The sequence below is a fragment of the Larimichthys crocea genome, chromosome XXIV (assembly GCF_000972845.2).
Source record: "Larimichthys crocea isolate SSNF chromosome XXIV, L_crocea_2.0, whole genome shotgun sequence".
In the NCBI taxonomy this organism is placed as follows: Eukaryota; Metazoa; Chordata; class Actinopteri; family Sciaenidae; genus Larimichthys; species Larimichthys crocea.
In genome coordinates this window covers 12,629,986-12,650,126 of record NC_040034.1, presented here as the reverse complement: position 1 = coordinate 12,650,126, position 20,141 = coordinate 12,629,986, and the positions used below count along the sequence as shown (strand labels likewise).

The window sequence follows — 20,141 nt, the reverse complement described above, 5'->3', positions numbered from 1 at the left end:
TGGGATGGAGAATTAAGTCCTGTGAGTCACTGTGAGCTCTAGTCCTGCTCTATTACCCAGGGAGCGGCAATGGCTGGTGATGGGATCAAATTCCTCATTGTCGTTGGGGCAGATGCACAGGAAGCTGCCATCGAAGTTCTCACACAGGGCCTCCCCGCACAGCGCCTGGCTCATCTCGCACTCGTTCACATCTGAGAAAGACAGGAGAGGAGGGCGTGAGGCCAGTAAAGGATCAGGCACGTACACACAGGCAAGTTCTCCACAAGGTCACACAAAATCATCTCTATCAACTCGGTGTTGAAAGAGTAATTTCCCAATAATTCTTAAATTCAATATAGAGACATACATTTCTGATTCCCTTTTTTGAGTCTTCTTTGTATACTCAATCATTCACCATGAAGAGACACTTATTCTAAATGATTGTTATCAGATTTTAGATCAAATCAGTTCATCTCATGATATATAAAATGCTGAAAGTTATTTAAATTTGCTTAATTAAAGGCACCAAACAATATTCACAGTGGCACACAATAATTAAAAGATAAGTCTGATTTATTTTTCATTATCTAAAAAGGCTAAATAATTTCCTCAAACAGCCGGGCATTGTAGTTTTTAGTAAATATTACTCAAACAGGTGTAAATAGTGGATAGTGGATTTATACACATTTGGTGCTCTAGTGAGTATTCACAACAGCAGGACAGTGCATGTGGGACTGACTCAAAATAATCTACAGTGCCAATGTCCACTGGAATGAATGCAATCAATGAATGTCAGTACTATAGTAATAACTCACTTTTTAAATAGTTTTTGTCTGACAATAGAGGTTTTCTTTGGATATCCACCACACTTTTAATCTACAATGAATATTTATTGGAGTGCAGTTACAGACCGACACATTTGCTCATATCTCCTGGCGGGTTGTTGTAGCCTTGGTCACACTGGCAGCGGAAGGAGCCGTCTGTGTTCTCGCAGAAGCCGTGATTCCCACAGATGGTTTCATTGACACACTCATCAATATCTGCAAGGCGAGAGCGCACAGAGAGGTGAGCACAGCATTAATATTTACAGCACCGCTCTGCACAATAGACTTTTTAAATGCCACAGTAAACGCAGCGCTGCTCTTCCAAAATAAACACAACTACCATTTTGACCTTACAATAACAACACAAATCACAGCCTTCATAACATGTCAGAAAGAGCGTATGGATTCAGACAATTCGTTAAAGGGGTTTTCAAACTCTGCTGATTGTAAAATAATTCAGGGGGACCTTCTCTCTGCATCAACGTGGTAAAAAGTGAGCATAGTGTGGAATTGGAAAACTGTCGGTGTCAGTAGAGTGAGAAGTGACACTTGGATGTCGGCAAAATGTAAGACATAGAGGAGTTTACAGCCCGCAGCCAGCACTCAGCATTTGCCCAGACTCTTTACAAGCAGTTGGAGAACGTTGGCTGAGAGTTTGGCATAAAGACAATATCTGACAAGCTTCTGACAGAAATTGCTTTTAGTGCTAATCAGCGTTTTTACCTGTTAAACCTATTTTAATGTGTTTGACATCAGCTGTGGATCTACCCAAAAATGGTAGTTAGGAATTAAATATGGCAGGTGACAGCCTGGAGCAGTTCAGTGTTTGCATGGCAATAAATCATAAAGCTTAATAAAACCAGTATAGAGTTATGCTATCTGTTAGTGAGAGAAAGAGAGCAGTGCTGATTCCCTACCAATCGCTGTTTTTTAAGGCAACATTTGTTAGCAATTTCTTACATAGATGATTTAGTATTTCTTGGCGTTCCCGAGTACAGCAGAGAGGCCAAGACTTGATACTGCAGGAGGGCAAGTCTGATTATAATTGTTTAAAAAACATTCAGAGAGTTTAATCATCACACTTCAGTCACGTGAGGTTGTTTCTCTGGTCAGCTTGGCTTGCTACTGGTCAGTGTTAACCCAACTGTATTTTGACAAGTTAACAAGTCTTGTGACACAACCACATTGCCACAGTTCTTCAGTGATGCTGAACTGTTTATTTTAGTGTTTCGCTTGTTCTAAAGAAACACCCGTACAAAATGGACTGTTCATCCACTCCCTGTCAGATATTGCATCTTTTGAAGATATGAGAAATGTGTTAAATAACTCATGAAACCCTATCTTGTTTCTTTTTTTTTTTTTCCATAAAAAAACAAAGTCAGCAAAAACAACTCAGCCAGAGATGAAAAATTAAGCCAGAACTTCATGTCATTAAGTTGGGAACATTATGATAGACGGGTCTGTTATTTGATATAAAAATGTACTGATGAAATTAGAGCACACACCACTATGTCTGTTTTATGGAAGGTACGATTAGATTTTTTTTGTTGACTTGTTAAGTTTAATGACCATTCCATTCCAAGTTTCCATGACTAACAGATACTCCACTGGAGTGATCAAACGTCTGATGTCACTTTGACATCAAATCAGGAAGACTTCCTTCAAATGAAAATAACAACAATAAGAACAATAGGAATATTAAAAAATATATTTTGATCAGCATCACTAAACAGTCTCATACTTCCAAAGCTGATTTTGGATGAGTTTGCTCCTGACATCAGCTGGGGTAAAAAGTCAAGTCCAGTGGCACCTCACATGTTTAAAGCAAACTGATTTATGGAGTGAAAAACGCCGTCATTCACATATTGTCTAAACTCGTTTTATTTTGCCTCTGAGCACTCATAAAGGCAGTATCCACTGAAGAAAGGAAGAAACTGGGCCAGAGAAGCCACAAGCCATCTGATTTGAACTGAGCGCTTGGCCGGGGTCCTGTCTTCCCCTCCAACACAGACAACTACTTTCTCAGGCTTGCTGGGGGACAAATCCTCTGTCAGTGTTACTGTCCCAAGTTGGCCACTTCTCTAACATGCCTCCGGGGTCAAAGAAAGGGACTCCCACAAGCTAATAAAACTGCAGAGACAAAATTGCCTTTGTCGTTTGTAAAACCTTTCGCAGGAAATGCTGAAACATGTGGGCTCAGATCGCTGCAAGATGATAGAGGGAGAATGTACGGACACATACTGAAAACCGCCAACCCGTTGGATTTGCATTTTGCAGCTGCGGATTGAGATGCCAAACTGGTGCAAGACTGGTGAAATTTTTTGGATGCTGTAAGATATTACATGCAACTAAAAAATACATTTTCGGGAAGACTATCCCCTGAGTTCAATCAAGAGTAAGGTGAAAAGTATTGTATATCAGAGTCTGAGGAACTTCTCCTCAAGTGTGAAGAGCTTAAGTGGAGGTTGGAATGTTGGAATGACAGTGTCCGCCAGCTGGGAGGTCCTGGAAGGAGGTGATGAAAGCTCCCAGCTAATATATGAAATAATCAGTGTCTGCATGAAGTCTTTCATTCATGTGTAACATGGAACAAAATCTGTTGCAAACCACATGTTGTGATGAGATGCAATCAAAGTATCATCCCGAGGAGAAATGAGAGCACGGAGACCAAAACAATTTTAATGGCCTTTGTTTTTCTGTGTATCTGACTGGTTGTGTCTGAGTGGCAGCGTTACTTGACCAGACATTTAGACATTTATAATCCAAGCAGAGAGTCAGCTTTCTGGTCACAGATCATTAATGATTTGTGGGAAAAAATTATTAGTATGATATGAGATAACTTCACCAAGAGCTAGTCTCCCACTAGCAGGACCTGGGGTTGCCTTTCTTAGTCTTTCCAGTTACATCAGAACACATGCAGAGCTGTAAATTGCCCAGAGGGAAGAACTGAGGCACGGAAGAGGGTGAGGAGTTCACTTGAGATGGAAGGAGTTGAGGTTAAGGCGTGATACGGCCCAAAAGGCACCTAATGGTCTGACCCAGGAGGTCCTGCTTCCTGGATCCAGTAGTGATTTGGGGTGGTGCGAAGGGTTAAGTGTGGGTCTCTGTGCCCTGTGTTAATCTGGAGCACATGGTGGCAGGCAACAAGAAAATAGGAATTAGTAACTGTTGGCTCACCCGACACAGCCCACACTAATATTCTCTGGGCATCCCCTTGTCTGATTGGACCCGTATGCAGAGGTTATTTCACACGCGATCGGGCAAAGAGGTGAGGTATTTGTTTTCAGGGAAGCATATTTGTGCGCTTTATCTGATATTACATCTGCAACCTGTATTGGGTTAACTGCCATATCATGTGTGTACTTCTAAGAAAAAAAAACTAAATAATCTTAGATTTGCAGAACAGCATGGGAAATCACACACACACACATGGTAAAGTCTTTAGATTTCTATATGTTTAAAGGGGTTGGAGGTTGGCAAGAATGTGACCACAGACAATTTCCGCCCTTGGGCAAGCCTTATTAAATGCAAGGCATAGCTTGAGGGAATTTATGAGCATGATGGTGAATTAAAGCTAAAAAACAATAACCTGCAAATACACATACTGCCTTTTTCACATGCCCAAAGGAGCCTTCATAGCACAGTTGCAGCTGACGTGATGCTGAGGGGAAAAAACCCTGTTTTTCCCTTTTGTATTATGGTCTCTAAATCTAAATGAGTACTGCGAGCAGAGCCAAAGACAACCGCTGCCCCTCCGAATGCCGGTGAGTAAAAATAAAACAACGCCCCTTGACTGAAACGGCAAATTACAGTGTCTGGCCTCTTCTTAAATATTTGATGATTTTTACAAGCAGACAAAAATGCCCTGGAGTAATTGAGCTCCCTCCCTGGACTTTTATTGGGGTGACGGCAGCATCTCCCATAACTAGCCACCGTGAGGTGAAACAAGCCACTATTGTGTGTAGTGCTGGGCTTCTGAGGGTAAGAGGGCTTGGTTCTCAAACTGGGTCCATGAGTCAATGCTTAGCTGTGTGAGTGTTTGTTGTGGGGTCTAGAGAAAATACGAATAGCTGGCGTCACAACATAGCAACGGGGGAAAGACGGTCAGATGTGGTCATAAGTGGGAACCTAGTCAAACAAGTTAAACTGGGAGTTTTGTAGCGCCACATGTGAAGGATTTTCAACCAGATCCCACCGAAAGATTCCATCATCTTTACAGGATATGTCAGATAAGAACCTCTTTTAGCACAAAACATGGGAAGGGATGTATGTTTAAACTACACTACACTGATTTGATCCTATATGAGCTGCTTAGCAGTGTTTTATCTCTGACACTCAACAAGCACGGAGGTGAGCAGCTGGTTTCAATCTCCCCTTATCACACTACAGGCCCCTGCACTCTTCAGCTGGTGCCAGACAGACAACATCATAAAGTGCCGTGAGGAGGCAGCCACACGTAGCCGGGATCAGGGTGATGGAGGGGGCGTAGGTCTGATCTGTCACTGATCAGCACTGTAGCAGCATATTCCCCCCAGATCTCCATCTGTTGATAGTCCAATAAAAACTCAGGGTCATGAGAATATGTGAAGCCGTGCCGCAATCCGAGTGTATCTCTATAACGGTTACAGTCTCTGGATCTCTTTCTCTAATACAAACACACGAGCGAGGATGCAAAAACCCACACTCACACACACACACACACAGCTTCCATCTGTAGTCCAACACATCATTCCAATGTGATGCTCTCAGACTGCTTTTCCCCTCTTTGCCTGTCACTCTCCGGTGACTGTTTGGATTCTGCCTTAATATGAGGAAAATATTTGGCCTTTATTTGTTTTTGTCTCTTGCAGTCCTCATAAACTAGACTAGAGAGCAACACAGACCAGCAATGCTGTGCTACAAAATAAAGAGTAATAAACTCAAATCCTTGTGCAACAAACCACATCAATATCCCAAGCCCTAGGTGTCTAATCTTGCCAGTAAACACAGAAGGCTGCATGTATTACAGAGGTCATGGACATGTGTGCGTTGTTGTTGGCCAGCTGTTGGGCCCAGATGTAGCATAAGTGCAAACCTAGCCAGTCAACCCAGGTGACTGGGCTCCTCCATCGGAGAGGGAAAGCCGCCTAACAATCTTATCCCCTCTCAAAAGACGCACTGATCAAGTTTCGTCTTGTGTCTTTGCCAGAGGCACTCTATTAGCTCTGTTGTCAGGTGGAAGAAACCATTATCAGCCTCTGGCCTCACACACCGCCTCCAATCACAGTGCACTCCTCTTTCTTAAGTGCCCCAATTTCAGGGGCCATTTCTCCTCATCTCCCCCATGGCCTCTTGTGCAGGAAGACCTTGAGTACCTGATAGCTTTTGATTCATATCAGCCTCTTTGTGTCTGCATGGCAAATGCATATCATTATCTATGCACAGAGGGAAAGTCCTGGAGAGCATGTAGAGTGTTGAGTTGATTTGAGGCTACGCTCTCTGCTATCTTTAACTACAGTCAAAGTTAGGGGTACATGTATAGTACAAAAATAGGTCATACATACGTCTTTTGCTTCAGTCTAAAGGAAGTAAGCCTCAAAATCTGCCTGTTTTTTCTCAACATAATGAGCTATAACTATACATGGTTTGACCACTAACCACAGTCTGTGGCGTCTTCTCCCTCGAGGCCAGGCTGGCAGCCCATGAAGCACCGGTAGGAGCCGATGGTGTTCTCGCAGCGCCAGGTACCACACACTGAGCTTCCAAAGTCCTTGCACTCATTCTGGTCTGTACAGAGAGAGAGAGAGAGAGAGATGGTTAGTAACTGACAAACAGAGGCACAAGCGCAACCACATGTGCAATCAGACATTAACATGGACACATACGCCCCCGCACGCACACTCATATTCCCTCCACTGCTCCTCTGCTTCCAGTGTAATGGCTGTGCAGCAGGAGTCGGCCAGGAGGCCTGTGGTGTAGCTGTCCTCAGTAAACGCAGCAGGCTACAGGAATGGCCAAGAACAATATTATCACAGCAACCAAAGAACTTGTGAAGGAGCTAAAGGGAGACGTTCCAGAGGGAGAAACACCTCCTGCTCACAATGGGGTCATTCATACTTCCCCCAGGGGAGAGGGAGTTCAGCGCTCCAGCCATGTAATCCAGGCACCCCTCAGTCCTGAGGACATGGAGGAAAGCCTCTAAGCCAGGCTTGGACACTTTTACTGGAGCCTAGTCCCCACTGACTATAGATAATCAATCATAGCAAACTGTGCTATACTGGGTATGCTTAAACCTAAATGTAGCGTGACGATCAAACAGCTAATGCTGACATGTTGGTTTACTCAGAGAGTGGAAACCTTAGGGCAGTGATTTGGGGTCAAAAATCACTCTGACGTATAAAACATGGCATCACATGGGAAGTTTTATTTTGTCTTACCTTCACAGTCAGCTGTGTCAGCGTTGTACTTGAAGCCAACCTCACACAAGCACAAGAAAGAGCCATCGGTGTTGGCACAGCGGCCCCGGATGCAAACATTATCTTTACTGCATTCATCCACATCTAAGGCAGCGAGAAGGGGAAAGAAAGGAGGACAGATTAGGAGAGATAATTGGAGAAAGGGTGGGTTAAGATTTATTACATATTGATTAACACGAAATATCGCCCTATATGCTCCGTCTTCATTATGTCCACTGGGAACACCCCTTCTTTTCATAAGTCTCAGAGAAAGAATGTGTAATCAAGCGCTTGTCTGAGCACAAGATGCATTGGTCATTTGGAGCACTTAGCAGTATACTGGCAAACAGGAAACAAAGGGAGAAAAAAAATACATCCACCTCAGCTTTTCAGGCTGAGAACATTTGCCTCCCACTCGTAAAAATTAATAATGGATGTGACATGCTTGATTAGCTGAAGATTGGTGGATAATTGTAGCATTACAACATAACTTGTAAGGTACTTGGACCTGGGGTAAAAGGTGGGGGGGGGGAAGGCAGGAAACCAGAGGGAATTTCATCGCTGGGGAAAAGCCTTCCTTTTCCAGCCTTTGATAATCAGATGAATGTTTCAGAGACGACAAGGTAAACACCCATTTGCAAAGATAGGGAGAAAAAAACCCAATATTCCAGACTTTAAGTAAACACATAAATATGCTGTGACTGGATAGCTTTGGAATTAATTCAACGACTTCAAAGCCTTTATCGAAAGGCACAGCGAGGCTATGACAAAACCTGTTGATTTGGATTGAATTTAGATGTTTTCCATTCTGCTGTCAGTCCTTTATTACATTCTGTATGTGTTCTGTTTTTGCTGAAAGGCTGGTCTGGTCAAGGCCAAGCATCATTTTGGCCTCACCTGACTAAAGCCATCTTTCATTCCCATAAACTCACATACCCTCATCCTCCCTTCACCTCTTACTGCAGGCTCATGTCAGAGGGGTCTGGCTTTTATTGTGTCAGCACTGTACACACAATGGCAGACTGCAAGAAAATATATGACAACTGCTGATTTATAGAGATAATTAGAGGCCGGTATTTGGTGTGGCGGGCAGCCAAAGTACCTGATGCCGGCCGGGCAGTTTACTCTGAGCCTGTGGACGATATCTAGGCTGCCCCAAGGCCAAAGCCTCAGTGGAAGAATGTCCCTGACCGAGGACTGTCAAACCCATAGATCGAAAGCTACCTGCTTCACATCACGACAGAATTTATTATTTCACTGCCAGACAACCTGCCTTTTACTTCACTTCGCCTCTTACAATTCTTGCAAGACACACCAAAAAATAACACTGATCCAATTCGGACGTCCTTGCCAAACTTATATCATGTATTTTGACAGCAAATGCTCCATTTTGTTGAAAAGAAAAGCCCTCCTTAGCTGATGATCAGGCTACATTTTCTTTTCCCATCGCTATGACCACTGGGTCACTGGGTGCGGCTGGAATAACATCAAACTGATGTCCGAGCGGCGAACAACTGAGCTGAGACAGTTGATGAGGCCATGGCCCATTACACAGAAAGGCTGGCCTAAGCACCCATGCCAGGGGTCCCAGGCATAGCCACAGCACCCAGTACATAGTATGGTGAGAATACTGTCAGCAGCCTGCCTGTAAGTGAAGTGAAGAAAGTTGTGCAAGCCAACAAGGACTTGAGCAATATGATCTAAAAACCATTATTACATTATTACCAACTTTCTCCAATTTTGACACTGCCACACCCGATTACGCGAAGCCCATAAAATGTGAAAAATAATTTCCCATTACTATTAGTGCTCTTGCGGCAGTTTGTTACTGTACCTTGGCAGCCAGGCCTTCCATCAATGGTGGTATATCCCTTAGGACAGATGCATGTGTAGGAGCCCTCGGTGTTCAGACAGTTTCCTTCTTCACAGATCCCCATGGTTAAACATTCATTGATATCTGTCACACACAGGCGCAAAAATACACACACAGCTGTGTCAAGATGGCAACATGAGGTAAGCCACAAGAAACGGTTAACCACTAATGACATATTTCATGTGTCAGATGACGCTGATTGTGTGTGTTTGAATGTGAAAGTCTGTGTGTGTGTACCTCTGCAAATCCCATCCACCAGCTCCAACCCAGCGGGGCAGGAGCAGCTATAGGAACCAATGTTGTTGGTGCATTTGCCTCCCAGGCACAGGCTGTTGTCCTCACATTCATTCACATCTGTACTGACACACATACACGAACAGACGTCATCAGCATGACATATTCACACCATCTCTAAATCACCGGGGCTCACCTCATGGTTGCCCAAGTCTTGTTCCAGACCACAGTGAGAATGTCAGAAAAGTCATGCATCATCTGCATCAGCAAGTAATGACTTATTCATAGTACGGTAGGTCATACGGATGACTGTGAAAATGAGCGCACAGGATTCATAAATTGTGGTGACCAGAGTGAACCACCCACCGTCACATGAGAGGCCGTTGGGTGCCACTGTGAAGCCTGGGTCACAGGCCATGCAGGTGAAGGAGCCCTCTGTGTTGGTGCAAACACCCGTGGGGCACACACCTGGGGTCTGGCACTCGTCGATATCTAAGAAGAAGAAGAAGATGATGAAGACGGATAAGAAGAAGATGAAGAAAAGGTTAGTTATAGGTTATTAGCTTAAGCAAAGGACCTCTAGTGTCCATTTTTTGATCGTTCACAGTTATCTGTTAAAAATTATTAATGGCTGAGTGTGACTGAGCCTAACATACAGTAAGCAAAGCCCTCTTTATTAGATCGCACTGACAGTGTTTTATTAAAAAGGGTGGAAGGATAAGTATGTGGGACGGTCATCAAATCCAAAATAGCAAGCTATTACAGGTGGCGTATAATTACTGTATCTACAAACAGTCACTGGCTCGCTGTTATGTGATCACTGGAAATTCCTTGAGCCCGTGTGGATTGTGTTTCTTATGGAGAAAATAGTGTAGGCCATTGTTAAGTGATTGAGACGGCTCCGTTTTGCCTTTGGGTGAACAGAGCGAGTTCATCAGGGCGAGCCCGCCGCAGTACGTGAAGGCAGGGGAGTGGTTGACTTCATTTCAAATTAAGCCCTTAATATTTTCCATGGCATCAGAGGCATCCATTAAAATCCTATCAGAGGCCGACTTGGACTTTGGCTTGTTTTGTAAAACTTTTTCCCAGCGCAAAGACACATATCGGTGGGGGATCTTCCTCCTGGGTTAGATCCACACTTCTATTCAAAAACACACAGCAGTATATATGACTAACTGAGGCCATGTTTGAATCCGTTTAAATAATCATTCCTTTTCTGCTTCCCATGAAGTCATGACAGATTTAACCTCCCTGGATTCGTCAAAGCAGCCATTTCACTGCATTGATCTCATAAATCATGTCATGACAAATTACTGAGTAGTGTAAAGATTTTCTGTAATCATGCCCTGGGTCTAATTCATTTCGTTTTTACTGTCGTTTACTGTAATTTTGTTCCAATGTTTTCTAAAGTGACAGACTGTTCCAAGCAGGTAGATAAACACAGAGGTAGTTTTACCCTCACAGCCGTAACCATCCTCCGACAGTTGCAGGCCGACTCCACAGCTCCTGCAGGTGTAGGATCCTGGGGTGTTCAAGCATAGCTGGCCCGGGCACATGTTCGCCAACAAGCACTCATCCACATCTGGACATGAAAACATGGACACATCATAGCACAGATTACCATCTCTGGCTCGGCAGTTGTAATCAGTTAGATCGGTAATCACTGGAACTAGGAATTACACATGTCGACACCTCTATCTTTTTAGCTGAGCTATCTGCAGGACATTGGCCTGACATCATTTTGTTCTATTTGAGGGCTGGTGTCTCATTGTGTTGAGCAAGGATCAGATAAGCGGTGCCAGAGACGGAGGGGTCCAAGATCCAGCTATGATGTGATGTCTAGAAGGAGTATTTTAGGATTTTGAGCTCAGATGATGGGGTCAAAGCCTGTCACACCTGGTGCTGTTTACATACATCCTGAACCAGCTGGCACATTCACCCTCAGTCGCGACTCTGTTGTATATTAGGGCAAGGTCAGGCATGTTTGAATAGAGGTGGAAGCTACACACACCTGTGTTGAAGTATACAAACATAACAAAAGCACATTCCTGCACAAACACAGAGAAAAACCTCACCATCGCACTGTTGTCCATCCTCAGACACTCTGAAACCAGGTTGACAGATGATACATGTGTAGGAACCCGGTGTGTTTGTACATGTTCCCTGAGGGCATGTAGTGGGCAGTGCACACTCATCGATATCTGGTGTGAAACAACACAGTCTGTTAGATATTCAATGCAGGTCTCTACAGACTAGAAAAACACCCAATAGCAAAGAACCAATAACTCTTCCCACGTTGGTTCTTTCAGACTGAATTCGATATACATGTGCTGTGATGCAGGAGTTAATTAAGGAGAGTTTTGTTGAATTGAACTCACCGTCACAGAGCTCCCCGTCATATGAAACTCTGTATCCTGTAGGGCAGTTCTCACAGGTGTAAGAGCCTTCCGAGTTTAGACAGATCCCGTTGGCACAGGTAGACGGGGACTGGCATTCGTCAATATCTGGGCAAATACACACACAGCAAGCACAGACATGCACGGACATCAATATAAATACTGAATACTATGTGGAGGGAATTCAGCTACACTGCAAAGAAGTTTTAATGGTGAGCTGACAGACTGCCCAGTTGTGTCGAGAAATTCTTTAACAGTTGTTACAGGACTAATGGTTTTTACTGAATGAGGAGCACAGCTGGAGATTGGATTTACCTTCACACCTCTGCCGGTCCTGGGACACTCTGTAGCCAGCCTTACATCTGGTACAGGTGTAGGATCCCTCCGTGTTGGCACACACCCCACCAAGACAGAGGTCACCCTGGGAACACTCATTCACATCTGGAAACAAAAAGGAACCAAAGTCACCACAACTTGGCAGACGAATCATCGTCAAAAAAAAAAAAAGAAAGAAAATCAGCCGATTACACACCTTCACATCTCAGTCCATCAGCAGACGGTCCAAACCCAGGCCTGCAGTTCTGACAAGTGTAGGAACCTGCGGTGTTGATGCAAATTCCCACGGGGCACACATTACCAGTTTCACACTCGTTGACATCTAGCAAAAAGAAATAATTTGCAGGCATTATTCTGCTGTCATGAGTGTGCCACGAGCTGAGAAGTATGCAGTGGTGAGTTACACCCAACAGCTCTAGATAATCCTTTGCAGACCTTCGCAGTCTTTGCTGTCTGAGGTGACTTGGTAACCATGGTTACAGGTGCATTTATGAGTGCCGTCCAGATTGACACAGCGGCCATGGAGACAGACTCCAGGGAGCACGCACTCATCCACATCTGGAGGGGAGGATACAGAGGAAGAAAAAAGTGGGCCTGAGAAAATAAAGACAACCGCTAACTCTTTACAGCCTTTTCATAAACCCTGAATGGTGCCGCGAGGCTTCTGTAGTAGCACTGTGGAGAACTATTCACAGAGCTGTTACTTTGATATGAGATGTTAGTAATGTCTGTCTGAGCTTCTGACTGACAGATACCTTGGCAGACATTGTCCAGTGAGAGTTTGTATCCTTGGAAACAGTTGCACCAATAGGAGCCCTCGGTGTTGACACACCTACCACGGCCGCACACTGTTTGGTTCAAGCACTCGTTCACATCTGAGGACAGAAGACAGGACACATATGAGAAGGAGGTGTGCCACAATTACACTGTGTGATTAAAGTTCACCCAAATTTAAATTCTCACTTACTCTACCTCTAGTAGTATCTAGACATGCAGGTTTCCTTTTTCTTCACTACCCCAATACAATGAAAATAAATAAATAATTTCAGTTGTGGTGCTTAACATTTAAAACAACAGCAACATTTTCTTAGGTACTATTTTTGTTGTAGAAAGTAGTTCCAATAAAGTCTTCACAGAAAAAGCTAACTATTACATTTTTCGGGCTGTATTTTTAAATCTATAAAAACCACAAACAAAAGGCACAAGTACTAAAGGTAATTAAGAAAATGTGTAACTTTTTGTGATTGAAGCTTGAATATAAGATGCATGGGAACATACTGCAGCAGGAAAAACAACAATAAGATACAAAAAATACCTATAAATATACTAAATAAGGGTCATAGTACACATCCTAGTACGGCAGTAAAAGGAAAAAGGATTTGAGCACAATTTGCAAAATGAGTGAAAAACAGCAGTCATTAAATTACATCAGTGCACAGATCATAACCTCATTCAGAAAGGACTTTTACTATCTTTTCCACTCCGTGAGCCCGAACAGTTTACCCAGGAATTGTATTTGTGGAAAAGCTCATGCAAGAATAATGTTTTATAGTGCAGTTTATCAAGTGTTAACAATGGCAATTTTTCAGGTTAGGTGAAGGGGTGGGAAGAGAATCTCTGTGAGCGTAAGACATAAAAAGAAGGGAAAAGGGGGGAGAGGAAGGAAAAGTATTTTTCTGCAAAGGAGGTGGAGAGAGGACGCTACTGAGAGGTGATAGAGATGCCGAAACAGAGAGCTTTCACAGTGAACGCACAGACTGGGTTTTGTTTGCCTAGCCATGGGCACTGCCAGACGTCTGTCAGTGTGGCCCGTTGCTTTGTTTCTTTAATCATCCGGCATCTCTCAGGCCTCCACGATAAGCCCTGACAAGGGAATGGAGCTGTTTTCTCTATCACACCAGCAATTAGGCTTATCCATGATTCGGCCAATTGGGCCCAAACCACTGTGCTACTGTCAATTGACTGAAGCGAATACTGGAACCCAGCGCTCATGTTGCCTGTTTTATGTGACTCCCACAGCGGCAGACATATACTGAGGGCCTGTTAGTGCTGCCTGTGTGGACATTTAGAGTGAAAATATTTACCTCTAATGTTATCCCTCATTTACAGTATTCCTCTCAGTTACTATTTATACACCACAGATTTACACAGAATGAATAATATTAGTGAACACACAAACAGAGAGCAGCTGATGTGGTGTTTTCTTTGGAGGCAGGGAAATCATGATATTTTAAACAAAGGCATCAGACTCACTGAGAAATCGATTAGAAAAAAACTCCAAATCACTACTAAAGTTAACTTCCATGTTTTCAATCCTCACTTGACCTTTTCGATTTGCGCATTTCTGGAATACTCCCTCCAAGAGCTTAGGTTTCCAAACAAATTAGAGGGGTGTAAGGTCATAGAGATGGGGTGTGGTAATTAACACCAGTCAGATTCTTACATAACTCCCAAGGTTGGGAGCTGCTAGTGAGTTTAAACACAACATAGACCGAATGTAGTTTGTTGGCCATTTGTGTATTCAAATCTAATAATCCGCAGTAAGAGTTTTACAGCAGAACACAGATAACGCTATGGCTGAGTGAGAGAATTTGTTTGCGTGTCGGGACCTCTTCGCAGCGGGTAATTGACCCTTAGACCCTCTCATACATCTCCCGTGACTGCTTGGTGCTCTCACCTAGCACGGCAGTGGTAATAAAGCCTCGCTGGCCTCAACTGGGTCCAACAGTACAGTGGCCAGAGCTCTCCAACAATAATATGCTGTTTGTTCAAGGTTGTGGCCAAGAAAAAATATTTGGACTCTCCCAAATTGAAGTATTATAAACAATCTTTTTACGGGGGCCAGTGATATCGAAAGATCAGCAATAACATAGTGAATGTGTTTAAACAATATTGCAGAGGCTGCTGGGTGGAGAAGTTGATATATCGTAAGTGGAAACTCTGGATGGAGAGACAGGGCAGAAGGTTGTGCAATATAGCCATCATCACTGTGGTTTTGGGCTGTCGTGTGGGCCCAGTAGTGATCCACACTGGACATAAAACATCCAATATAAGTCTTCTGAAGCATAAAATACAATTTATTTTATCTAATTTCCATGCACATCAGCAGTCGGGAGTGACCCAATTCAGCAAAACTAATTTTGCTTGTGTTATTTACAAGCATCATAAGCTGTCAGGAAGTCATTAATGGCATGGCTTATTGCCATACCGCCTCTGTCATTTTTGGTAACGCCAACCTGGAGCGGTAGCTTCGCCTACGTAAATGTTACCTAATACATGAAGCTTTTACAGTGTAAGAGGGAAACCCAGCTTATTTCCATGCAGTGGTCAGAAAACACCCTCAGCAGTTTGGGTAGTGGTGTTGGTGGTGCTCTGCTATGACGGGGTGCCGGGTTGCCTTACCCACACATCTGTCATCGGCAGGCCTAAAACCTGGGCCACAACCCTGGCACTGGAAGGAGCCAAGAGTGTTGACGCAGACACCGTTGGGACAGGAGCTGGGATCTCTGCACTCATCTACATCTGCTCAGGGAGAAGGTGGGACGTGGAAATAATCATTTGAATTAGTTGTTAATAAAACAATGTGCGCACGCATGGAGGAGTCAGGGTGTAAGATGACAAATGGTAACACATACAAGCACACAATCCCTCTGTTACTAAATTAACATAGTTTTCTTCCTGGCTTCAACTCGAGGAAAATACATGTATTTTGTTACCAGGATACACATTAACTCATGGCTGCAAACAAATAGGTCTGGATAGGATTCTGCTGGTATGTGAACTTGATTATGTGTGCGTAGGTGCTTGTGCATGCATGTCACCTTCGCATAGGTCTCTCCAAGACTTGGCGTAGCCACCGTTGCATTCACAGGTGTAAGATCCTTCTGTGTTGACGCATTTACCATTCTGGCACTTGTGGGGCATGCTGCACTCATTAATGTCTGCCAGTTTGAATGAAAACCAAGGAGAACGGAAAAGAAAGTGACTATTGTGTTCCACAGCATTAATTAAGGCAGGATGCTTTTTAAATGAACAGCGCTGACAGACAAGAACTCGCGGCGCCCCAACAGAGTGTAGCCTGTGGTGGCTTTTATCCATTGGAAACATTATGTCTCTTGCTGTCATTTAAGGTGTGTCTCACCTTGACAGAACTTCCTGTTCTGGGTGATCACCTGGCTGTAGCCGCTGTAGCAGTGACAGGAATAGGAGCCATAGTTGTTTATACAGCGGCCCTTCCCTTCGCATGGGTCCTCGTCACACTCATTCACGTCTGCAATGGGAGACGGAGAAAGACAGTACAGAAGAGACTGAATGCAGTGTTAAATTGCAGATCCATTTCACCAGCGGAGACTGTTCACTTTCCAAACCCTGACTCTGGAGAGCCTTTGCTACACAGGCATTCCTCGGTGATGGGCCTGAGCCCAGTCGAGGCAGAGCAGAGGCCAAGGCCTTCACCGTGAGGTAAGGGATCACAGCACCGTGGCAGCTCTTTGGATGGCCTGTGCACTGTTGTCAGGCATCACGGAACAGGTCAACATAAACAAACGGATTCCTTTCATTTTGGCTCGCTTCATTTCTCAAGGCTTCTGTGCCGTGTAATGTTTGGTGCTGAGGACTTGCTTGTGCAGAAATGATGATATACAGAGCCTCTGGGAGCCTCTGGTGTCTGTGTGTTTGTCCGCTCCTCCTTCTCTCTGAGTGACCCACTGTTACCCCTGTGCTACTCCATCCCTCCCCCATCGTTGCTTACCGATGCAGTTGGTCTGCAGTGCACTGAGCTTGAATCCTGGCTCGCACTGGCAGGTGTAGCCAGTCTGCACAGGAATACATTTCCCGTGGCCACATATGGTGGGGGTGGTGGCACACTTGTCAATACCTATGAAAAGCCACAGAGATGTGCACAGTCATTACCCAGAGAGTGGACAAGAATATTTTTGACCGGGGGTTATGTAACATTACAGATGCTGTAAAAAAAATACAAACGGCATTCCACTACCACATGTTGTTTTCCATGGGAACCCGTCTTGCTGTTTTATAGGTGGGGTCTTGGATGAGAGAACAGGTTTTTACAGAGCTGTAGTGTTCTAACAGGTGGTATGGAGCTCTTACAAAGGGGTCGACGAGAAACAGGTCATGCACAGTAGAGCCTGACATTACTGTTGTTCTTGTCTTTTCCCTGTCCAAATGGACTTTGGTGCAACAGAGACACTGAACAGGGCCCCTGTGTCTAGCTAAGGAGGAAAAAAACAAAACACTACAGTAGATCTTTTTCTATCAGATCCCCACTTCCTTTATCTCCCTGTTGCTCTTCCTCTCACTCTCTCTCTGTCACCCAAAACATACTTTAACCCTGTCTTCTGCTCTCATTCCATTTGTCATAAATCTGGCCTCTGTCCACTTAGAGAACAGCTTCCTCTTACAAGAGGCACACTCTTTCTTGGTTTCTTGCCCTCTCACCCTCTGTGCAGCACGGCATCTTCAAGCCAAATTGGCTCTGAGAAAAGGGGTCAAATAAAAGCTTAATACAAACTTTGCTTGGCTTAACTTTGACTTATGAGATGTACTGCTGTCTGCCAGCAGTTGACTGAGAGCATAAAATATGAAAAATTAAGCTCCATGCAGCTCTTGGTCATTCCACAGCTCCATACCCACCTGTCATCAGGCCTTGGTGATTTGAGATAGTGTTTCAAAAGAGCCCCTGTGTTTAATACATGTATTATAATGTATATTGTACCTGTGGCTGAGTGCGTGTGGGTTAAATCTGGCGTCAGGTCGATGATGGAGGAGTCTGGAGAAGTCTCTGTGAAGAGGGATCGAGACTTGGTGAACCACTAACACTGTGACACAGTAAATTTTCATTCTCTGCAATCTAAACGAGAAACTGCTTGTTTTCCCAACCACTACTGCCTCAGCTGTCACTCACTGGGCTGCTACATAAAAATGATCTACTCTTTGCTCCAGGCTAAAAACAGCACAATGACCAAAATAAATCAATTAGACTCAATGAATGTAGTCAAACTTCAGACTTGAATGTCAATGTTTTCACTGGCGTGATGGCAGAGCAGACGAGGATTGAGACTGCCACCGCTGTGCCGGAGTGAGCAATTTATAGAAAACACGTCATGTGTTTGTGCCTGACTGAAACAAGTATTGACCCTCGAGCTTGGAGATGCTAAATCAAACGGCAGGAAGCATTAAACTACAGTGTTGAGGTTGAACAAGTAGTATTGTATGATCTGTATGTGTAAAGCCAAGAAGGAAAAAAAAAATACCTGGATATTTCTGAGGTGAGTCAGTCACAACAGCTGGCTAGAAATCAAACAAATATTACTTTGGTTACATTTCATCACCATATTCATGTTCATATAGCATGTCTGCCTTTGCAGTCATAGTCAGTGCTAATTAGGTCTGTGTATCTACCAAAATGTGGTCTGAATAAGTTATATAATCATACCAAACCCTCCAGCTGAGATAGCTAGAGCATATCGTTCTACGATAAACATTTCAAAAGTACATGCCAGGAGGTTGACAGAGAGGGAGAACTTACCGGGCTCAGAATTTCCACATCTGCAGGAAAAGAGGAAAAGTTTATCAGTAGCAAAAGTTGACATTCTGTTCGCATTAGTACCATTACAGACTACACACAACATATACAACAACCCACGTTCTCCTTAGGCACTTGACTTGCAGCTTTGGAGGTCTTTATTTCTCATAAAACAAAGCTTACGGCACATTCATCTTCCAAGCCTAACAGAGAGTGTTATATCAGAAAAAGCAGCGCAGACTACTGGCCAAGGAAAAATGCAAAGAGGGACAAGGAAATAGATATCTCTGATAATGAAGACTAAAATCCCTAAATATTTACAGAATTGTCTCCTCATATAAATCAAGATGTCGCAGGTTTGCCAATAAAGTATCTCACAAGCATTAAATCAGGAGGATACATTTACAGAAAATCCTGGGGATTTAGATGTATGGCCAATGTGGATTACTTGTGTGCGCTGCTGTGACGCTCAGAGGGGTTTCACTTTGATGAATGGGGGACATGAGTACTACTTTGAATATGTTCGATGGGAGATCGAGACATTTATTTATAGAGATCAAAACATCCTGTTGATGTTTGGATTCTCACAAAAAAAAGTTAATCCATTTTACATCCCACAGACAAAAAGAAAAAATCGTATTGTGTATCACTTGGCTGTCTTGCATTGTGTATGTCATGGCTTGTGGTAAAAATATGCAAGCGGTTACCATGTTTTGATAACTCTGAGGCCTCAGTGTATAAAATGTACAAAACATTCATCAGCAGCTCATCTCTTTACCATTCAGAGTAAACATTTACGACGTTAAAATCAACTTGGCAGTGTCTGAACGTACCAAACACTTTATTCTCACCTTCTGGCTGTTTTGGTGTCTCTCTGTCTGGCTGAGACGGATGGTGAGGCTGCTGTGGAGTCAGAGGGTGCCCGGGTGGTGGCGTCTCAGGGTACTCGGGATGTTGTGGTACATGTGGTGTCTCAGGGTACACAGGGTATTGGGGTATTTGTGGCGTCTGTGGGTAGCTGGGGTGTTGTGGTCCGATAGGCAGCAGCAGTGAAGGGTGGGAGGATGGAGGCTGCTCCTCCCATGACAAACCTGTGCTCTGTAGATCATCTTCACCCAGATGTCTCACAGAAAACTGTACATCAGAGAGTGAGTAGGTATATCCGTGACCGGCTGGGCAGATCTCCTTGAAATGATCTGCAGGGGAAGAAACACATGACAATGAACATCACCTCTGTATCCTCCTCTCAGACTCCTAAAGCTGACATAAAATGCTGCCAGAGTATAATTGCTGCTCATATTTCTGTCTAATGTTCATAGCAATGCTATAAGCCATCCGTGTAATACTGTTATGTTGAGCATGCCGTGCTGGACTGTGTGCTGTGAACGAGGGGCTCGGGTTTTGTCTATTTTTGCAGAACTAGTTAGCTGGCAGGCTAGTGACAGCTGTCACAGACTGCTACCGGCGAAGGGGATTTGGAAAGATTGGGGATATCTGCACACTCAAGCAGACACAGCCATG

The 20,141-nt window shown here is 44.0% G+C and overlaps 1 protein-coding gene across 1 annotated transcript in view; it reads right to left on the bottom strand.

Annotated features, from left to right (window-relative positions):
• The window catches only part of LOC104921405 (latent-transforming growth factor beta-binding protein 2), an 80,985-nt gene that overhangs the window by 8,902 nt on the left and 51,942 nt on the right, over window positions 1-20,141 (bottom strand). The window contains exons 12-33 of the mRNA XM_019273079.2: window positions 19,472-19,816; window positions 18,624-18,643; window positions 18,349-18,385; window positions 17,811-17,876; window positions 16,827-16,952; window positions 16,218-16,346; window positions 15,898-16,017; window positions 15,479-15,598; window positions 12,832-12,951; window positions 12,512-12,634; window positions 12,273-12,398; window positions 12,056-12,181; window positions 11,723-11,848; window positions 11,420-11,545; window positions 10,801-10,926; window positions 9,711-9,836; window positions 9,348-9,464; window positions 9,072-9,194; window positions 7,220-7,342; window positions 6,441-6,569; window positions 891-1,019; window positions 57-191 (exon numbers count right to left, since the gene is read on the bottom strand). Of these exons, the coding sequence (XP_019128624.2) occupies window positions 57-191; window positions 891-1,019; window positions 6,441-6,569; window positions 7,220-7,342; window positions 9,072-9,194; window positions 9,348-9,464; window positions 9,711-9,836; window positions 10,801-10,926; window positions 11,420-11,545; window positions 11,723-11,848; window positions 12,056-12,181; window positions 12,273-12,398; window positions 12,512-12,634; window positions 12,832-12,951; window positions 15,479-15,598; window positions 15,898-16,017; window positions 16,218-16,346; window positions 16,827-16,952; window positions 17,811-17,876; window positions 18,349-18,385; window positions 18,624-18,643; window positions 19,472-19,816 (2,718 nt within the window). The remainder of the gene's footprint in view (window positions 1-56; window positions 192-890; window positions 1,020-6,440; window positions 6,570-7,219; window positions 7,343-9,071; window positions 9,195-9,347; window positions 9,465-9,710; window positions 9,837-10,800; window positions 10,927-11,419; window positions 11,546-11,722; window positions 11,849-12,055; window positions 12,182-12,272; window positions 12,399-12,511; window positions 12,635-12,831; window positions 12,952-15,478; window positions 15,599-15,897; window positions 16,018-16,217; window positions 16,347-16,826; window positions 16,953-17,810; window positions 17,877-18,348; window positions 18,386-18,623; window positions 18,644-19,471; window positions 19,817-20,141) is intronic.